Source organism: Sitophilus oryzae, unplaced genomic scaffold, assembly GCF_002938485.1.
Source record: "Sitophilus oryzae breed Bouriz unplaced genomic scaffold, Soryzae_2.0 scaffold_1720_pilon_pilon, whole genome shotgun sequence".
In the NCBI taxonomy this organism is placed as follows: Eukaryota; Metazoa; Arthropoda; class Insecta; order Coleoptera; family Curculionidae; genus Sitophilus; species Sitophilus oryzae.
Window position 1 is genome coordinate 897,482 of NW_022146414.1, and position 20,424 is coordinate 917,905.

Here is a 20,424-nt window from a genome sequence, read left to right on the forward strand (position 1 = left end):
CACAGGCAACCAGTAATTCACGTGACCTATAATTGTGCCATCTCTATACAATACATAGAACTAGCAGGGATTACAGAAAACTTTACAACGAATCGATAATGACGTAATTCATGTGACAAGAGACAAATGAAATGGCAAAAATATATTTTTAAATTTTGGAAAAAATGGCTGCTTTGAAAACAGAAATTAAGGAAGAGGATGATCAGCACGAGAATCAAAATGAAAAGGAAATCGACAATATAGATGATTCGGCCGCGGACGCGAAGAAGAACAAAAAGAAAAAGAAGAAAAAAAAGACCGGTAAGTTTTTATTGACGATAATTTCCGTCAAATATTAAATTGCTTAATATTTTCAGGTAGGGCAGAAAATGCCGCAAACGGTGAAGAGCCTGTAGAAACGCCGGTACCTGACGAGAACGGTGTTGCCGAGGGAAATGAAGACGGGGAAAAGAAGAAAAAGAAACGTAATCGCAAAAAGGGTGGCAAGACCACCCAAACAGACCCCCCTTCTCTACCTATCGTTGAACTGTTCCCCACTGGAGCGTTTCCTATAGGGGAAATCCAAGAATATGGTGCTAACAACGATAATAGAACCGCAAAAGATCGTTTTACTTCAGAAGAAAAGAAGGCAATTGATAGAATGCATAATGATATTTATAATGAAGTTCGCTTAGCGGCTGAAGCACATAGACAAGTAATATTTATATTTTTAACCACTAAATCATGATATAATTGCATAAATTCTATTTCAGACTCGAAAACATATACAGAAATGGATCAAACCTGGGATGACAATGATCGAGATTTGTGAGGAATTAGAAGGTGTAGCTCGCAAGTTGATTGGCGAAGATGGTTTAAAAGCGGGTCTAGCATTTCCTACTGGGTGCTCCAGAAATCACTGTGCGGCACATTACACTCCAAATGCTGGTGATAAGACAGTTTTAGAGTATGATGATGTAGTAAAGATTGATTTTGGTACACATATTAATGGGAGAATAATAGATTGCGCTTTCACGCATACTTTCAATCCTAAATATGATAAACTGGTGGAAGCAGTTAGGGATGCCACTAATACTGGCATAAAAGCTGCAGGTATCGATGTACAGTTGTGTGAAATAGGAGCACAGATTCAAGAGGTTATGGAATCGTATGAAGTTGAATTAGATGGTAAAACTTATCAAGTCAAATCTATTCGCAATCTTAATGGACATTCAATTTCACCATACAGTAAGCAAGGTTATAATACAGGGTGGTCCATTAATATGTGGAAATTCAATATTGTTGATAAAGTCCCCCAAGAACCCAAAATTAAATAAAAAAAACTTAAAACTTTATGATTACTCTTTTTGGGACTCCTTATATACAACAAAATATTTTGAGAATATGCTATCTTTATAAACTATGCATCATTTATATAAAAAAACTTATATCTTTGTCAACAAAGACGATATTGGACTTCCGCTCACTAATAAGCCACCCTGTATATTATTGGAAATTCTTATGTGTCTAAACTGAGATGTTTTTAAGGAATACATGCAGGCAAAACTGTCCCTATAGTTAAAGGAGGTGAAGCAACTGTCATGGAAGAAAATGAATTTTATGCCATCGAAACTTTTGGTTCGACTGGTAAAGGAGTAGTCCATGATGACATGGAATGTTCTCATTATATGAAGAACTTTGACGTACCTTATGTACCTTTACGGTAAGTTGGTTTGGTTTGGTTGTTTTTTTATTTTACAGAACAACTAAACTAAATCACTTCTAATTTCTAGTTTACAGTCATCCAAAGCCCTGCTCAATGTAATCAACAAGAACTTCGGCACTTTGGCGTTCTGCAAACGATGGTTGGATAGGGCTGGTGCTACCAAATACCAGATGGCGCTCAAGGACCTGTGCGACAAAGGTATAGTAGATGATTACCCTCCTCTGTGCGACATTAAAGGTTGTTACACTGCCCAATTTGAGCACACTATCATGCTGCGTCCGACTTGTAAGGAGGTGGTGTCTCGCGGGGACGATTATTAGTATGTGAACGATTTTTTAACCTATTGATTTTCACCTGATTAATAAAATATTGTTGTATAACCAATGGTATTTATTTATTTTCAAAGTATTACAATATTAAAACTAAAAACTTAACTGTCAACATATTTTAACAGGTGGACTACAAAACATCAATTTTTTTAAGATTGGACAATATTTTAGGTGGGTTTTTTAAAATATTGATATTTTTGAGGATCCATGGGAACGTTATTTTGTAAACAATGATAATATTGTTTGGCACGTTGGATGATATCATCGCCTAGAACAGCTGAGGCGATTTCAAAGGCAAAACTCTTTGAAGTTCCTGAAAAAAAAGAAACTCATACTGTCTTATACAAGGTGTTTCATAAATAGTCTAAAAAATTAGGACATGATTCCTCATTATGTGTTCAGTTTAACATGGGGTCTAAAGTACTTCCTTTCTAATCTACAGAGTGTTACAATTTTAAACAAAAGTCGAATTTTTCGCAATATGTCGGAAAATACTTCATATTTTTCTTCAATTTTAGTATGTGGTGTCCAGGTATAAAAGCAGTTTATTTCCATTAACTATTGTTTTACTACTGAAACCAGTGACGTACGCACACACCTCTCAATTATTTGCTAAACCAAACAAATGGTACGCCACTGCTTTTTTAAGATTTTATTTCTCTTAATTGTCAATGATTTTTTAACAAAATTGATCTCTTGAGTTTTCTTCTTGTACATCAAAAGGTTTTTCGAGAAAAATTATACAGAAAATTAAAGCCATGTAGTTGAGCATTGTAGTTGATTTAAATTTTTTTTCTTGACAACCGTCCAATGCAGAAGAAAAAACTATCAATAAAAAATATTTTCTTGGAAAAAGCAGTAGCGTACCATTTATTTTTATCAGGAGTGTGTTTGTACGGACGCTAGTGGTTTCAAATAGGAAAATAAACTGCCTTTATACCTGGAAACCAGATACCAAAATTGAACAAAATATCTGAAGTATAAAAAAAATGTTTCTTTAAATCAGGAAGTAAGTACTTTAGACTGCGTTTAGGCTGATATAATTAGTCCTTCTGACCTTTCGATATCTGGTACAAGAAACAAAATGTGCCGTCGCGGAAGGCATGGTCTGTTTTGTAATATTCCAAGTATCTATTCTCGGGTAGTAAGGTGGCCAGTTTTGCGAAATGCGTGGACACAATAATATGGGGACACATTTCGTTTTGGCTGAGGAATTTCTTCAAAAAACTTGCCAGCAAAACTATGCCGTCTTCAGCCAGGGTACTTTTACCAAATTCGTCCAACAAGATTAAGGAACTTGGCGCAGCATAGTGAAGTATCTGGGAAGACTAAAATTAAGAATAAGTTTATCTCCATAATTCGAGTATTTCATATAATATAAATAAACAAAACGAAATAATCTCTGAAAATGAACGATTTGTTTAAATTTTACTTGTATATACTGGATCAAAACAAATCAATGCATATGGTTCGTCTAATACTAGATTACCTGAGCTATGTCAATCATGAAAGATGACAGTCTTACTGCAGCAGACTCTTGAGATTGTCCACAACAATGGATACTGTGTACCATGCCAATGTTGGCTCGTTCTGCCGGTACATAACAGCCAATGTGAGCCAAATAAACTACTAGAACCACTTGTTTCAAGTAGATGCTCTTTCCACTGCCATTCGGACCTGTGATAATTTTCATGTGGGAGTGGGAACCCCCAGAATAGTAATCGTTGGGTTCAAAACTGGTCAGAATGCGCTCCATAAGTGGATGACGACATTTCACAAGTTCTTGTACGTTGTCCTTGTTTAAAGTTGGTTTAACGTAATTGTTGTGTTGGGATACTTTCGCCATAGCTATCAAACTAAAGAAAATATAAGAATTGTTATTTTAAAATAAATAATTTTCGTATTTTTGACATTAGGACTAATGAGTGTCAACCAGCCATTGCTTAGATGTTATAATAGACTTTGATTTTGATTTTTTTTTAATTGGTATAAGATTGGAATTAAAATATGCAAAAACATTGGGTTAAAGAGTTGTAGGACAGTATATAGAAGTTACCAGTCCATTAGGGCAATTAGTCTTAAAGGTTCTCTTATATCTCTGTTATATTTCAGTACAAATCCCGCCAAACGTCTTAGAATTCTATTTTCGTGATCAATAATTTCTCCATTTATATCTCCCAGTCTTCTATCCATTTCTAAAAGGAATTATATTTTCATACCGTACGATAAAAAAAAATGGCGTCAAATACGGCTGGGAAATGACAATCGATGATAATTTTGGCAGGGTCAATCTCTAGACGTCAATTTATATAAAACTTGTCAAAAATTAAAACTAATAATAGAAAGATTAAAAAAGAATCGAACGTTTCCAGACGCACAAATCTAATTCCAAAAAATTATTTTTTGTCGAATTCTACACCATTTAAAAATTATTTTTACTCAATATAAAAATAGATAAACCTAACCTAACCTTTCTTAAGGCCAACTGGTAGTAAACGCCATTAAAAAGTAAAAAAGGGTACGGGCAACGCCTAGAGCTTGAATTCGTCAAAATTATCGCCGATTGTTATTTCCTTGCCGTCTTTGACGTCGTTTTTTTATTGTAATTTTAATACTCCTAACTTATTTTACTCTTTTATTCAATGTATTGAACTAATATTGTTCAATTTAAAAAAAAATAAGTTGTATTCTACTTACCTACACAAATAGGAGTTTTGTAATGAATTGTACCTCCAATAGAAAACTAGAAAAATACAATAAGTTCCAACATGACAAAAAATGTTTCTAAAAAACAATTAAGCGTTTTACCACAACTTGGTATCCCAAGTCCTGAAAAGCAGACTGGTCGCAGTTAGGTTCCCATTCCTTAATAGCCACCAGGTGGCCCATTTCCGGTAAGTATACAACCTTGCACTCGCTTACAAATTGAGGTAAATCATTTAGAGCACATCTAGCAGCTGCATTGACATGTTTAGAGATATCCTGTCTTCGTAACAGCTCTAAATAGACCAATTTATCGAATTCATTTTTGTATTAATCCAGGGATATAGAGGTAAGGAGAATGAGCTTCGACGAGTACGCATCCAAAAATGTTCTTTAACTTAGGTCTTCAGGGGAGATCAATAAGTAATAACAGCTGATAAATCTTATATGATCATTCGCCCTACCTCTATATCTGTGCGTTGGACAGACTATATCCCTATATTAAAAAATAAATAAATAAAATATTCATACTTGCGTCTAAATCATCATCTAAACCAAATTTTATAGCAGGTCTACCCCGTCTGACATCAACACTAAAATCCAGTGCCTTGTTTATAGTGTCTTGCAAACCATATAAATTCTCTGTCACAGTTTCGTTCAATTCATTTAATAAAGTATTTTTGTTCCTGTACGATTTACTGATGTCGTTGATAAAAACAATATGCATCATAGTCTACAAGGCATATTACAGAAGAAATATATTCAAAGACAATATGTGCAGAAACCCTGGTCCTATTCCAAAAAGTGTTGATAGACATTACTTACGTCGTAAAGTGTTTTCCAATTACTGCTACTAGCTCTGGCATTATAAATTTTCTCCAAAATTTCACTCAAAGTGTTCAAATTTGTTAAATGTTTAACATTATCGTGAATATTCGAGATAAAATCACTATTGTTCGGGTCCTGAACAAAACTTATGAAGTCCAAACGTTTGTTGAGCTCCTCGATTTGATTGATTGGACATAACAGAATATTCCTGTAAATATTTATATACAGGGTGGCCCATTAGTGCGAAGAATTCCAATAACGTCTATATTGAAGAAGATATGAAAATAGTTTTTATATAAATGTTGCATGGTTATGAAGAGGCATATATTAAAAATATTTTGTTTTATACAGGGCGTCCTAAAAAAGCTAATGATAAAGTTTTATTTTTTTTTAAATTGTATTGGAAGGTGTATTGTTTCGCGCTTTTATGTTATATAGATATGGCTCTTTCAATAGTAAAATATACAGTGTTGAAAGTGTCATATGTAATATAATATCGCGAATATCTGCAAAACCGTTAAAAATTTAGGAACGCTAATAAATACAAAAAATGTTCGTTTTTTAATTCTGCATCTCAAAGAACAATAATATACAGAGTGTTGCATTTAAAAAAATTGAGATATAGCGTAGGAAATAAGCCACGCCATATAAAATACCCTGTATAAGATAATGTGAGCTTTCCTTGACGGATTTAGTTTGTTATTCTTAGTGTTTAGAAAAATATAGGCATATAGGCAAGTATTAATAATGTTAAATTCACTCCAGTTTTTTACCATTTTCCGGATATACTGCTTTTTATGAAAGTTTTAGTAAATAAGAAATAGCATGGCAACACCGTATAGTGCTTCAAACAAAAATAGTCGTACTATATGCAGTATTTTATGCTGAACCTAGTACTGGACAGAAAAATGGGGCTTGCGATTTAAAAAAACTTACTTTATCTTTACTTTTTTGGAACACCCTGTATACAACAAAATATTTTTAGGATATGCACCTATATTATCATCTATATAAAACACACATTTATATAAAACTTTTTTCATATCCTTGTCGACAACGACGATATTGGACACTAATGGGCCACCTAGTGGTCAACTGTATAATAGCAGGACAAAAAAATGTTGAAAATAAAAATTCTGAATGGTTACCTTAAATGAGCTTTCCCCAAAGTGGATTTACAAGATGACAAGAACAGTTTATAAATGCTTAAGCCTTCGCGAGAGCTTGACTCTTCACCTCTTTTAAATGCAGCGTCGTGCGATTTTTGGCAGAAAATTTTTAGAGTCTTGAAACTGGCATTGTCTATTAGCACGTGATTTTTCCTAAAAAAAACGTTGTTAAAATATAATAAGACTACTGAAAAATGGGCCACCCTATATATGTAGGTTACATAAGTTATATGTTTATCCCTAATATTGTATTACCTACTTATACAGGTTGTTAATTTGTTTATTACTCGCGGCAAGAGCTTTATGGTTGAAATATGGCAATATCGGCCCACTCGTCGATAGACGACGCGATGGGACGAGTCGATAGAGAACCCTATAAGTGCATGCGTTCTCAATAGGCGGTGTTGCCATTCTGTTCCCCTATAAGTAACTGTCCAGTTAACAACCTGTATAGGGAAAAGCAAAATAAAACACTGATTCACCAGAATACACCACAACACCTTACTTCTACCAGTGTTAAAAGTAAAATGTTTGGGTGTATTGTGGTAAATTAGTGTTTTATTTCCTGTTGTAACACCAAAGATTCTCAACTGTAATTATGGTTGAAATTAAATCAAGCAAAGGGAAGAAAAAAATAGAACTCTGTGTGTAACATAGGAAGATAAGAGTTTACTTAACTCACAGTGTAACTTGATTAATATGCATGATGCATACACTGCCCGCCTGAAAATTGAACATGGTGGAATGTGTTTCTATAAATTTATACAATGCTGCCAAGGCCTGTATGGACAATCTGTGATCCCAGTTAATTATAGAGTGAAAATACAATTCTTGTTTTGCGTCATCTGATCGTTCCAAATGATTCGAAGCCACATTGATATTTTGGACTATGGTTTTACATACTTCGTACGCTAAAATATACAAAAACATATTTTAAAATATTTCCCTCATACTGTACAGGGTGTTCCATTTTCGTGTGTTTTACAGGGTTTCTCTTTTATAAGTAGAGGTACAAAGATGCGGTTTTCACTTTACTACACTACTTTTTTATGAAACTAAAGATATGCTACACTCAGATTCAGAGCCCTTTTAGTTCCTGAAATACAGGGCGAATTTTAAAATGTTGCATTTTTTGAAACTCTTCGTATCTTATAACTTATCGAAAAGGTGAAGACTGTGTCCCGTAGAGTTTTTTACGTAGAATCCACTCTGGCTTAACTATTTTAACGATAGAGCCTTTTTTTGGGAGCTGTCCCCTGGGAGCTGTCATTTTCGAAATATGACTTAAACTTGTGTTTTTTAAAATGGGACACCCTGTATATTATTATTTTTTTATTTTATTTGCTTTGCCAGAAGTTTTCTAGGAGTTTATAGTTTAGGAGTTTCCTTGTTAGGAGTTTTCTTTCTAAACTAATAAGGTAAATTAGATATGAGAGGTGCGAAAAAAATGTAACATTTTTAAATTCACCTTGTATTTCAGGAACTAAGAGGGCTAGGCCAAATCTATAGCTTTGTTCGGGTTCTTGTTATTACCGATTCTGAACCGTCCTAGAACTCTGCAGCGCACGCGCAAATGAAATAATGTCTTCATATTTCCTTCTGCGCATACGCATCATAGTTCTAGGACGGTTCAGAATCGGTAATAAGAGAAACCCGAAGTAAGCTTTTACGTAGCATCTTTAGTTTCATAAAAAAGTAGCACAGTAATTTACGAGAACAGAACAAAATAAACGAGAAAACCTGATGTAAAAACAGATGAAAATGAGACACCCTGTAAATTATTCCCTCTTCTTACAATAATCGTTCATTGAAGTCAAAAACACGTTCTCAGGCAATTCAAGACTGTCAGAAGTAACAACCGTTTCATTAGCAGACTGAATAAAATGTACAATGGCTTTGACATATTCCTCAGTTAAATTGCCAAATGTCAACAAGTATTTAGGCGCTACCTCTCTCAAAATGGATGCCGATCTTAAATACTGCGGCTTGGTATCGCACATTTCTTCGTACAAATTCAACTAAAATTTCATATACAGGGTGGCCCATGAGTGCATGGAAGTAGAATATACAGGGTGGTCCGAATTTTATTCCGGAAACTTCGGCAGCATATTCTGCAGATAAAAATAAGTAAAAAAGTTCGTATAAATGTATGTCCTAAAATGCTTACTGTCAGAGATACAGGATGTAGAAGTTTCATTTTTATTTCGATTTTTTCTAAATAATTTCTGAAGTAACGTCAATATTTGGATAAAAATTGGTGTTTGAGAGTTTTTTGACATGAGAAATTTGATTTTGGTGTCAATATAACTCCTACTAGTAGAGAGCGCCACCTACATGTATTTTAACTGTTTTGAAGCGTACTAACTTTTTGTTCGTACCTGTATAACATTACCGAGCGAAAAAATATACATCTCTGTGACTTTTTGCGTAAAAAATATATCTTTGTAAAAATCGCTACGAGCAACCGTTCTTAAGATATTTAGAATGGAAATAGACAATATATGTCATTATTGACGAAAAATAAACACGTTGAGTAGATAGCTATTTTACTAAAATAATAAGTTTGGGAAATTTTTATTTTTTTAAATTAATCATAAATTTTTCTGCAAAAAACGATGATAAAACAGTTTCTGTTGAACTTTTGGCACAAAAACTTTTCAAATTTATGATTTCAGTCTAATAACTATTTAGTTAACATGTTTAATTTATGTCAATGATGACGGGTATTGATAATTTCGATTCCAAATATCTCGAAAACCATTACTCGTAGCGATTTTTACCAAGAGACCTTCTTCACGTAAAAAACGTCGTAAATGTATAATTTTTTACTCAGTAGTTTTATACAGGTACGGACGAAAAGTTATTACTCTTCAAACCAGTTAAAAATATGTAGGTGGCGCCCTCTACTAGTAGGAGTCATATTGACATCAAAATCAAATTTCTCATGTCAAAAAACTCCCAGACACCAATTTTCATCCAAATATTGGCGTTACTTCAGAAATTATTTGGAAAAAATTGAAATAAAAATGAAACTTCTACACCCTGTATCTCCGAAACTAAGCATTTTAGGACATACATTTATACGAACTTTTTTACTTATTTTTATCTGCAGAATATGCCGCCGAAGTTTCCGGAATACAGTTCGGACCACCCTGTATATTTTCGACGTTGTTCTCGAAGATGCGAAAAAAGTTTTACACAAATGTTACATGATTTATAATTTTAAGGTACATAATATATCGTAAAAGATTTTAATTATACAGGGTTTCAAAAAAAATAATAGTAAAGGTTTTAAGTTTTTTTTTAAATTGTAAAAGCACCATTTTTCTGTACCGAATTGAATTCAGTATAAAATGCTGGTACTGTGTGCTGGTATAGTTCACTATTTTTGTTTGAAGCACTATGCGGAGTTGCAATGCTATTTTTAATTAACTAAAGCTTTGATTAAAAACGGTATATCCGAAAAGTGATAAAAACCTGGAGTGAATATAACTTTATTAATACTTGATTGCTATATTTTCCTAAACAACAAGGATAACAGAATAAATCCGCATAGAAAAATTTACATTATCCTCTATAGGGATACAGGAATTTATTTTAGAGGGGGGGGGCAAATAAAAAGTAATGTAGAATATGCTTTTTAGGACGCCATTTTTAACCAAAAAGCCTAATTTTTAATTTAATTTATAGATTTTAGAGGGGCCTTCGGCCCATGGCCCCCCCCCCTCTGTATCCGCCACTGATCCTCTACATAGTATTTTTATGGCGTCACCAAAATCGGAATATTTAAAATGCTATATATCTTATTTTTTTCAAATGCAACACCCTGTATATTATTTTTCTTTCAGATGCAGAATTAAAAAGTGAACATTTTTTGTATTTAAAGTATTTCTAAATTTTTTACGGTTTCGCAGATATTCGCGGTATTATACCGTATGATCGAAAAAAAACGGCGTCCAGTTGGCTTGGAAATGACGATCGATGACATTTCCCATATAATTTTACATATAAAATGACAGCGATCTTCATTTCATAGCCATCGTTGACGCCGTTTTTATTCGATCATACGGTATTACATATGCCTCTTTCAACAGTAAATTTTTACCAAAGCCGCCTGATTTTTGTCTGGTATTTTACCGTTGAAAGGGTCATATGTAGAACAAGGGTAGAACGTAAGAGCCAGAATAGCTGCAAAATCGTTAATAAGTTAGAAACACTTTAAATACAAAAAATTTTCATTTTTTAATTCTGCATCCAAAAGAAAAATAATATACAGGATGTTGCATTTGAAAATATAGATATAGCATTTTAAATATTGTGATGTTGGCGACGCCACAAAAAATACTCTGTATAAGATAATATAAATATTCCTTGGCGGATTTATTCCATTTTTTCTGTTTTTGGTATTTAGAAAAATATGTCTATGACAACACCATAAAGTGCTTCAAATAAAATTAATAGTGTACTATGCAGAATTTAAAAAACCTTACAACTTCACCATTACTTTTTGGGGGCACCCTATATACAACAAAAATTTTGAGGATATGTACCTTTATACCTATAAACCATGCAACTATGCAACATTTATATAAAAAATTTTATCCAATCTTCAACAACGACGATATTGGACTTCCTCGCACTAATGGGCCACAGGTCTACCCTATAAAAATGTATACATATAATTATGTATATAAAAAACATATATACAAACCGTTTGTTCTTCGGAATTAAAATACGCGGCCCCAAGTTTTCCATGTCTGTATAATAAACACAACAAATTGGCGTAACTGCGTTCCGCAATATTTTCCATCGTTTCTTGATCAATTGAAAAATTTTGGTGGCCCCTTATAGTCAGCACAGTACTTGGGTCGTTTGTAAGATTCATAATTAAATGAAATAATGTTAAAATTATGTTTTTTAATAAATTTAGAGAAATAAGCAGACAAAATTATAGTCTATTAACAATTTACAGTTTTTGTTAAAACAAATGAATAAATGTTTTGTTACAAGGCGTTCTAGAGAATTTAAAAAAAGAACATGGATTTATTTTAAAAAATCGTTTAACTTGTTTTATTAATTATGCTAGATTTATAATTTTATTACATTTCAAATATATTTTTAACATATAAATATCATTATTGTCAAATATATAATTTTTAACTAGGTACTTAATTTTTCAAAAAGCTGGCAAAAAAACTCTATTTTTTACATAATAAATAAAGGATAACACTAGGACAAACTAGGAGCTTACGTGCAATTTCGAGACGGCCGATTATTTGATCACCCAACTTAACCGATTTGTCATTACAAAAATAGATTTTAAATAGTTTGTGTATGTACTCTGGAAATAAAAAGAAAATATATATGCATTAAAAACAATATTGGATACATTGCGTAATAAATTAACTTTATTAAAAGGTAATTTTTGTAAATTGGAAGAATTAAGGATTCAGATATAACTCATGCAACGAAATAATCCTTCAACTCAAAATTGCATGTGAGACCATAGTCTAAATGTATTGAAAACAAATTCCAAATTAGATAAATATTGACTTTAATTATCAAAACGATATCTATTTCAGCAATCAGACTTTTTTTCATACTTAAAAATAAAATTCTATTCGTAGTCAATACAAAACAAATATTCTTATCTAGATTTTGAAACTTAACTAAAATCTAACTACTATCATCTGCCGGATCGTACTTATGCAATTTTAACCTCCACTGTTTGATAAGTCCGTCCCAGCCTCTTCTTGAATATTTTTTGTACTTATTTGGTGTTTGTGGATCTTCTGGTTTTCTAGCCTCCCTAAAAACACATATTGATTCATTTATGATTTTATGTACATATTATAGTTTATAGTGTTCTACCTAGGAACTGTTTTAATATAATTGTCATATCCAATAGTGTTCTTTCCATATTCAATTTGTTTTTCCCGCCTTGCTATTACTGCCAAATCTGTTTCATAGTTCCGATTCCTGGATTTGTCGGTATTATCAACTTTAGGCCCCAATCTACTCATTGCTGACACCCTCTGTGCACCATCATCGCATCTTTTATAAGGAGAATTCCTAGTAAAAACCGTTCTTTTGGCACTTTTCAAAGAATTTCTTGAAACTAAATTTGAGTCTTCTACTTCAGACTTTATTGGTGTCTCTTCTTTGATCTGGAGCTTACTGAAAATTTCCTTGTTGTAAGGTGAATCGTTGAATAAATTTTCTGGGTCTGATTTAAATTTTTCAATGGTCTCTAGTGAGAAAAGTGATGTTTGTTCCTCTTTAATAGTAGTTATTAGAGGTGTAGGCGGTGGTGGTGATGGCGTTCTTAATTCCTCCTTTTCTTTCTTGATAGGGTTTAAAAGAGTCTTTTCTAACTCACCTTCTTCAAGGCTATCATCTACAGAGCCTATGTTATCCTCTGGTTCCTGTTTGATTTCCTTTTTGATTTGAATACCATCTTTTTCTTCCCAAGCATCCTAAAAATAGTAGGAGTATATGTTTATTGTAGTGGAATGAGACTTCAGGCTATTTATTTCAACTTACATCATCAAATATTCGTGCATCTTTTAAAGTGGTACTCAAAGACAACCTTTTCACAGTTTCCATAATAAAAACTAGTCAATTATTAGGCTAATAAATTCTTAATTTACCACATAAATAGAATTTGATATGCTTTATTTACGTTCTTAATTTTTAACAAAAAATAGCGCCAAAGTTAAGAAATTTCAATCAAAATTTTAGGTTATAGTTTGTGAAGCTAACTTCACTTTAAACCAAGGTTATGTCATATATAAATGTTGTGTCATATATGAGCAGTATAACCAATTTATTTTGTACCCTACTCGAAAGCGCCTGCTGTTGTAATAAATGTCACAAGTGTCATAAACTTCTAAAAAGCCGATTTTAATGAATCGACGTGTCCAAAATGGATTTCCTCGAGTATTAATTTATTTTTCAAATGAACTGGTATTAATTCAATTATATATTTTATCGTTAAGCAGGTACAGATAAGATTAACCAATTTTACTCACCCCAAAATGCACTAATTCACTGTTGACAATTTAACCCAAATGTGCCATTGTTCGATTGTTAATTTGCAAAGTATTTTTAGTATCTAAGAGAATATAAATAATGGAAGAAGAATTACTAGGATCCGGAAGTAGTAAAAGCAAAATATCTCAAATATTTACGAGATTATCACAAGTAAGTACTAAATATCACAATATTCATTTGCAGCCCATCCTATTATCAAAATAGTTTTATCTAAGGTTTAAAACAAAGCTTACTGTGACGGATACTCCCCTTCACATAAGTTTTTGTAATGATTTTATTAGAATAAAAGACGGTTCAAACTTATAAAAGTGTGTGAATAGACACGATTAGTTCATATTTATAATTGCCTTACTATGTCAGATACATCAAGCTGCTCTAGACCGATGGACGCCTCACAGCAGAGCTCGTTGGTCTTGTACCATACTTCTGTTGCTGCTATTCGCCTTGCGCATCATTCTGAACCAGGTACCATATGATAGTAGTGTTTTCTGTGTGTTTTAGTGGTACCAAGGAGTGGTGGACCGGACGGTGCCTTGGCGCAAGGCCAGGTGGTTTTTTGCATTTTTACTTCTCATGGGTTTTATGGCTCGAATTATTATTGCTCAGGTATAATTTTTTCGTAAATATTCGTACATGGGTGAAGGTTTAACTATCGGGTAACGTTATATTACTCATACAGTTATTCAACTGAACGTCTTGACAGATTTTGGAATATGCAAATATATACTGGGTTAAATATTTTAATAAAAAATGTAAAATTTGAAAAAAAACAATTTTTAGGCTATTTTATTAAATAATTATTCCACCACTTCTTCCAGTAGTTTATTAGTTAGTTATTGCATGGAATTTGATATACTAAAATAATTTGTTAAAAACTAAATCTTGAAAAGTTGCTTGAATGTACAGGGTAGTCTGAGATGTAAACAGGATACTTCGGCAACATATTCTGCAGATAAAAAAAGTTAAAAAATTTGTATAAAATTATGTCCTAAAATGCTTTTGAGATACAGAGCGTTGAAGTTTCATTTTTATTTGTTTTTTATTAATAATTTCTGAACTACCATTCATATTTGATTGACAATTATTATTGATGTCTGGGAGTTTTTTGACATGAGAAATTCGATTTCAATGTCAATATGTCTCTAACTTGAAGAGGGCGTCACCTACATATTTTTTAACTGTTTTGAAGAGTAATAACTTTTCGTCGGTACCTGTATTACAATACTGAGTAAAAAAATTTACATTTAAGCCGTTTTTTACCTAAAAAAGATGTCTTGGTTAAAATCGCTACGATGAACGATGAATGGTTATATTTGGAATCGAAATAATCAATAAATGTTATCATTGACAAAAATTAAACATGTTGACTAGATAGTTATTAGACTGAAATAATGAATTTGTAAATGTTTTTGTGCCATATGTTCAAGAGAAATTGTTTTATACCTTTTTCTAGAAAAAATTATGATTAAAAATAAGAAATTCTGAAATTTATCATTTCATTCAAATAATATCTTGAAAACAGTTGCTCGTAGTGACTTTTACCAAGAGACTTTTTTTACATTAAAAATATTGCGGAAACTATATTTTTTTCACTCAGTAGTGTAATACAAGTACGGGCGAAAAAATTATTATTATAGTACTCTTCAAAACAGTTATTAAACATGCAGGTGGCGCCTCCTACAACTTGGAATCATCGATAATCGATATTGAAATCAAATTTCTCATCAAAAACCACTCGGATACCAATTCTTATCCAAATATCGACGTTGGTTCAGAAATTATTTTGAAAAATCCTAAATAAAAATGAAACTTCTACAATTCTACACCCTGTATCTCCGAAACGACGCGTATTAGGACATAAATGTATGCAAACTTTTTTACTTATATTTATCTGCAGAATATGCTCCAGAAATTTCCGGAATACATTTCTGACCACCCTGTATAGTAATCAAAAAAAACTTAGATATGCGTTTTATATAGAATAACTCACTAAAATTATATCGATTTTTTCTAATAAAACTATTTTTTCTATAATTTTTTTCTGTTGAAGTTATATAATATCATCCCCTTGCTGGACATAGTATGAGAGTGTATGCCAATGACAGTGACAGTTGTTTCTGTCATTTTAATAAAAAGTAGATTGTTTTTTTTTCTTCTGTAATTTTTTTGTATGTGGTATTTTCACCGGACAGTCTATAGTTATTAAATTAATAATTAAATTTCAGGGATGGTACATTATAACGTACGCATTGGGAATTTACCATCTTAACCTATTTATAGCATTCCTCACGCCAAAAATCGATCCAGCCATGGACTTCGATGGTAAGAATTCAATTTAAGAAAAAAAATACATTATAAAAAATGATTTTTTTTGTTATTATATTATGTATTAACATGTTACAGCTGAAGATAATGGTCCAGAATTGCCAACCAGGGCTAACGAAGAGTTTAGGCCGTTTATTAGGCGATTGCCAGAATTTAAATTTTGGTACTCGGTAACGAAAAGTACAATTATTGGAGTCATATGTACATTCTTTGACTGCTTTAATATACCAGTGTTTTGGCCAATCCTAGTTATGTATTTTATTACGTTGTTCTGTATAACCATGAAGAGGCAAATCAAAGTAAGTCGCCATCATAATAGAAATAATTTGACCAACCTAGAGCTAACCAAAGAATATTTCTCCTCTATGTTTACTTGTATCTATTGTATGTTTACTTGTGTCTATTGGTTATATACTTGTTATCTGAAAAGTCATGCCATTTTTAACCATTTTCTAACAACCTAGTATCTCTTAAAAAGAATTCTGGAGTTTTTCCCAAATTTGTCACCATTGGATTAAAGGCAGTGGTGTTTACAAAAAATACCTTTTTTATTTTGTAAATTTGGATCTGGTACCTTTTAGGTACATCAAAATTTTAAAATTTTCTATTATATCAGAATTGAGAAGAGGAATACTTATAATGATATTTTCTAACGAAAAAAGTGTGGATCGTCCATAAATAACACCAAAAACAAACCCCCCCAAAAAAATGTTGTAACCAACGCAATCAAAACTGGGTTACGGCGAACGCTTTTAGCATCGTGATCCTCTTCTCAACTTTTAACACAGATCAAAATGTAATATCTATTCTTATCAACTTAATATCGCTATCGCTATTTTTCAAAATTCATAAGAAATTACCGTATGATCGAATAAAAACGGCGTCAGCGATGGCTATGAAATGAACATCGCTGTCATTTAATATGTAAAATTATATGGGAAATGTCATCGATCGTCATTTCCAAGCCAACTGGACGCCATTTTTTTTCGATTATACGGTATAAGTATAAATAAAACAAAATCCCGATTATCAATGGGCGCATTCAGTAAACACACCGGTATTAACCGGTAAAGACCTACCGATAACTTTTCATTGAACGATCAAGTTACCGGTACGTAAATAAACCGGAAACAAAATACGGTAGGCTCTCAAGTGATCGGTGAATCAACCGGTGAGTTACCATTGGCATTCAATTTAATTTTCTGCACCGGTGGACTACCAGTGTGTTTACTGAATGCGCCCAATATTTCATTGTTACCCCCAGCGATACGCGCAGACGCGAGCAAGAGACAACTAAACTAATTCTGTGTCTTCTTTGTCACTCTTATTAAACTTAATAGAGAAAGCTATATTCTAACCTCAAATTTGGTCAAAAAATAAATAATTTTATTGAAGTGATCTCAAACATTTAGCCGACGATCCGTACTTAAAACGTTAGAACATTAATTGTAGAACATATTAATATCAAATTTACATCAATAACTTCACGATTGGCGATATACCTAAAAGGTACCATCACCGTAAATTTTCTTCCCAGTGGCGAAAAAAAAACAGAATTCTTTTTAAGAAATGAACCCGCCATAAAGCATCCATAAAGATTTTTTAACCTAATATTTAAAGACATTTTTTAACCTAATATCTGTTTTAGCATATGATCAAGTACAAATATTTGCCGTTCACTCACGGAAAACCGAAATACCAGGCCAACGAAATAGGTAAATCTTCAAAGTGACACACGTAAGCCTTGTTTATAATATAGAAAAGAGTTTATATTAAAATAGTTTTTCTTTTGTAAAAAAATAAATAAGTAAATTAAGTTTTTTACTTGAACACTCCCAGAGTTCTTATCTGTAGTTTCTCTAAAGCTTGCTTGCTGTTGGTTTTTGATTATTCGTATAAATAATGTACCTCAGTAGTATTAATTTTATCAGTTCATATAAATAAAAAGTAAATAAGAACTATTGCTAAATCTCTCAGTATAACATGCAATGTCCTTAGGTAAAAAATTTATACGTATTGATTTACGAAAAATTAGTATGTAAAAACATTTCTTGTAAATATTAATAGATATTTACGCCAGTAATTTATTATTTTAAATAATAATTCTTGTTATTTATGATGATATGAAATATTCTGTGAAAGAATGTTTTCATTTTTTGAATCTTTTGAGTCTAATTTAAGCCCTGTTGTACTGTCTCGGGCTAGTTCTCATCTATCAGTCACACCGGCGCAGTGAGACTGACAGGTGTGGACCTGCCTTAAAGTTTAGAAACACAATTTGTACTAAATGTTACCGAAAAAAGTGGATTATAAGTGTGTCACGGGCATTACTGTTTATAAATTGGGCTTGTGTAAAAAGACATAATGTAGTTTTAAGATATGTTTTAAAAAATATATAAATATAATTATAGAAAATTTATCATTTTTCATTTCTTGTTGCATGAACGATTTTAAAACAATTTTTTTGTTTAAAAATGTACCGGGTGATAAGAAAATATATATTTCCTTACCAATCTCCTACAGAGTGGCAGAAAAAACTCCTAAAAAATCATGTTTTCTATTTGCCTTTTTCAAGTCAATATTTTTTATATTTATATTGCAATGGATGCGCATGCATATTTTAGAAACATTTTCTTAGATATTGTATTATTTCTTAGAGTTTTGCCAACATTGTATTTTATGTAGAACACCTTATACCGGGTGCGTCTCAGAAGTGGCTCACCCCTATAACTTTTTTATTTTTTCAAATAGAAAAACGAGATTTGGTATGTTAGTATACGACATAAATTAGGATTGATTGGTGTATTCAATTGTTTTTGGTCACTTCCTATTTCACCGGAAATGACTACAACTTTTGATTTTTAAATGGCACCCTCGGTATTTTTATACTTTATTCGATAGAAAATGACATTCTGAATAGAATGACATATAGTATGTCAACTTTTGACATTCTCGCTTAATAAAAAATTGCATTTTAAAATTCAATCTAGAGTGCCATGGCTATGTTAAAAACACTAATTCTTCATCAAGGAGCCTTGGAAAAGTAGATTTGGTCGTCTAATGTTTTTAGTGTCTTGTCCTGGCCAGTTAGAAAGTGCTCAAATCGTATTTTTAATCATATCTCAATTTTTTCAAATGGAACGAGGGTGGCTCATTAGCATATTTGGAAAAAGAATTACGAATAATTTGATACCACACACTTGGTATTTCGAGTCAAATTTTCGTTACGAACCGCAAGTTATAATTTCAAATAAACCATATGCGAAAGGTCAAAAGTTGACATATGATATATCAGAGTGACATTTTCTATCGAATAAAGTAAAAAAATACCGGGGTGTCATTTAAAAATCAAAAGTTGTAGTAATTTCCGGTAAAACCGGAAGTGGCCGAATACATTTGAATACGTCAATCAATCCTAATTTATGTCATATACTAACATACCAAATCTCGTTTTTTTAACTAAAAAAATAAAAAAGTTATAGGGGTGAGCCACTTTCGAGACTCAAACACTATATAACTTTTTTAAAATGTGCGCTGTCCTTATCAGCATATTTTTTTGAAAAAGAATGTAGTGCAAATCTTGTAGAGCAAATCTAACCTAACCAAACCTGATACAGAGCTTTTTGGGTCACCTTGTATGGGCATTTTTTTATTAAAAATACTCTACCTTATTTATGAGACACCCTGTATATTGACACTTTCTTTTTCATATAAAAATAAGTGTGTGAGCCTGCTTAATAATACAAGTTGCATCGATTTTTAGGCGAAGTGCAGAGCATGTGATGTCACTCTCACAATCCTTGTCGCTGGATACATACACCGTTATAATTTAAAATTTTAACTTATCTCCACCTGTCACTTATCATCCATTTTTTTTATTTAAATTTATTATAAAATTACAATTCACTTTGTACTTGTAACTTATTAGAAAGACAAAAAATGAACGCTGTATTGTATATATAGTTAATATATGTAATTTTTGTGTAAATTAAAAACAACTATTTAACATAACCGTATAAGATTTTTTTTTTAACATTATAGACTCCATTATTTAGAGAATTTTTAGGTTTTTAGGAGTTTTCACATTAGTATATTTTTGTTGGTATGTGGGTATTTGTATTTAAATGTAATATGAAAAAAATATTCATTTACCCCTATAGTTCTTGCCACGATATTTTTACTCATGTGGTAGAAGCCACCATCAGAGATAATTACTTATTAGTAATTTTTTAGTTAATATATTAGTAATTATCTCTGCCACCATGATTAACTTTGTGTAAATTTTTTCAAAACTGTAAAAAATGTATTTTTT

General features: G+C 31.9%; 4 protein-coding genes across 6 annotated transcripts; 2 read left to right on the forward strand and 2 right to left on the reverse strand.

Moving 5' to 3' along the window:
* The first annotated feature begins 71 nt into the window (after positions 1-71).
* LOC115881435 (methionine aminopeptidase 2) lies at positions 72-2,089 on the forward strand. Its single transcript, XM_030898907.1, has 5 exons — positions 72-300; positions 357-694; positions 753-1,227; positions 1,528-1,702; positions 1,773-2,089. The coding sequence occupies exons 1-5, from the start codon at positions 165-167 to the stop codon at positions 2,023-2,025; spliced, it is 1,377 nt and encodes a 458-aa protein (XP_030754767.1). The 5' UTR covers positions 72-164; the 3' UTR covers positions 2,026-2,089.
* Positions 2,090-2,122: 33 nt separating this feature from the next.
* On the reverse strand, positions 2,123-12,068 carry LOC115881418 (mutS protein homolog 5-like). Its single transcript, XM_030898879.1, has 13 exons — positions 11,986-12,068; positions 11,446-11,596; positions 8,530-8,752; positions 7,417-7,645; positions 6,714-6,887; positions 5,563-5,773; positions 5,269-5,470; positions 4,843-5,033; positions 4,732-4,777; positions 4,091-4,229; positions 3,524-3,890; positions 3,092-3,362; positions 2,123-2,347 (listed from the first exon to the last, which is right to left on the reverse strand). Exons 2-13 carry the CDS (start codon positions 11,542-11,544, stop codon positions 2,202-2,204), a joined length of 2,298 nt encoding a protein of 765 aa, XP_030754739.1. The 5' UTR covers positions 11,545-11,596; positions 11,986-12,068; the 3' UTR covers positions 2,123-2,201.
* A 203-nt stretch (positions 12,069-12,271) lies between these two features.
* On the reverse strand, positions 12,272-13,478 carry LOC115881422. The gene is made up of 3 exons (XM_030898890.1): positions 13,278-13,478; positions 12,606-13,210; positions 12,272-12,543 (listed from the first exon to the last, which is right to left on the reverse strand). Exons 1-3 carry the CDS (start codon positions 13,338-13,340, stop codon positions 12,411-12,413), a joined length of 801 nt encoding a protein of 266 aa, XP_030754750.1. The 5' UTR covers positions 13,341-13,478; the 3' UTR covers positions 12,272-12,410.
* Positions 13,479-13,595: 117 nt separating this feature from the next.
* Positions 13,596-20,123, forward strand: LOC115881423 (protein RER1). Of its 3 annotated transcripts, none has more exons than XM_030898893.1 (7): positions 13,596-13,735; positions 13,846-13,937; positions 14,289-14,393; positions 16,013-16,109; positions 16,191-16,411; positions 17,761-17,849; positions 19,876-20,123. In XM_030898893.1, exons 2-6 carry the CDS (start codon positions 13,866-13,868, stop codon positions 17,842-17,844), a joined length of 579 nt encoding a protein of 192 aa, XP_030754753.1. In that variant the 5' UTR covers positions 13,596-13,735; positions 13,846-13,865; the 3' UTR covers positions 17,845-17,849; positions 19,876-20,123. The 3 variants fall into 3 exon arrangements, with proteins under 3 accessions (XP_030754753.1, XP_030754751.1, XP_030754752.1); XM_030898891.1 differs by having other exon boundaries at positions 17,761-17,827; XM_030898892.1 differs by lacking the exon at positions 14,289-14,393 and adding an exon at positions 14,148-14,252 and having other exon boundaries at positions 17,761-17,827; positions 19,876-20,075.
* The last annotated feature ends 301 nt before the right edge of the window (positions 20,124-20,424 follow it).

Coding starts and splice junctions, on each gene's coding strand:
- LOC115881435 (XM_030898907.1), top strand. CDS start 165: ATGGCTGCTTTGAAAACAGAAATTAAGGAAGAGGATGATCAGCACGAG. Junction 301..356: donor AAAGAAGAAAAAAAAGACCG/GTAAGTTTTTAT, acceptor TAATATTTTCAG/GTAGGGCAGAAAATGCCGCA. Junction 1,228..1,527: donor ACATTCAATTTCACCATACA/GTAAGCAAGGTT, acceptor GATGTTTTTAAG/GAATACATGCAGGCAAAACT.
- LOC115881422 (XM_030898890.1), bottom strand. CDS start 13,340: ATGGAAACTGTGAAAAGGTTGTCTTTGAGTACCACTTTAAAAGATGCA. Junction 13,211..13,277: donor ATGCACGAATATTTGATGAT/GTAAGTTGAAAT, acceptor TACTATTTTTAG/GATGCTTGGGAAGAAAAAGA. Junction 12,544..12,605: donor TATATTAAAACAGTTCCTAG/GTAGAACACTAT, acceptor ATGTGTTTTTAG/GGAGGCTAGAAAACCAGAAG.
- LOC115881418 (XM_030898879.1), bottom strand. CDS start 11,544: ATGGAAAATATTGCGGAACGCAGTTACGCCAATTTGTTGTGTTTATTA. Junction 6,888..7,416: donor CATATTAATCAAGTTACACT/GTGAGTTAAGTA, acceptor CGTTTTTTTTAG/GAAAAATCACGTGCTAATAG. Junction 5,034..5,268: donor AGATGATGATTTAGACGCAA/GTATGAATATTT, acceptor TGGTCTATTTAG/AGCTGTTACGAAGACAGGAT.
- LOC115881423 (XM_030898891.1), top strand. CDS start 13,866: ATGGAAGAAGAATTACTAGGATCCGGAAGTAGTAAAAGCAAAATATCT. Junction 14,394..16,012: donor CTCGAATTATTATTGCTCAG/GTATAATTTTTT, acceptor ATTAAATTTCAG/GGATGGTACATTATAACGTA. Junction 16,412..17,760: donor CCATGAAGAGGCAAATCAAA/GTAAGTCGCCAT, acceptor TATCTGTTTTAG/CATATGATCAAGTACAAATA.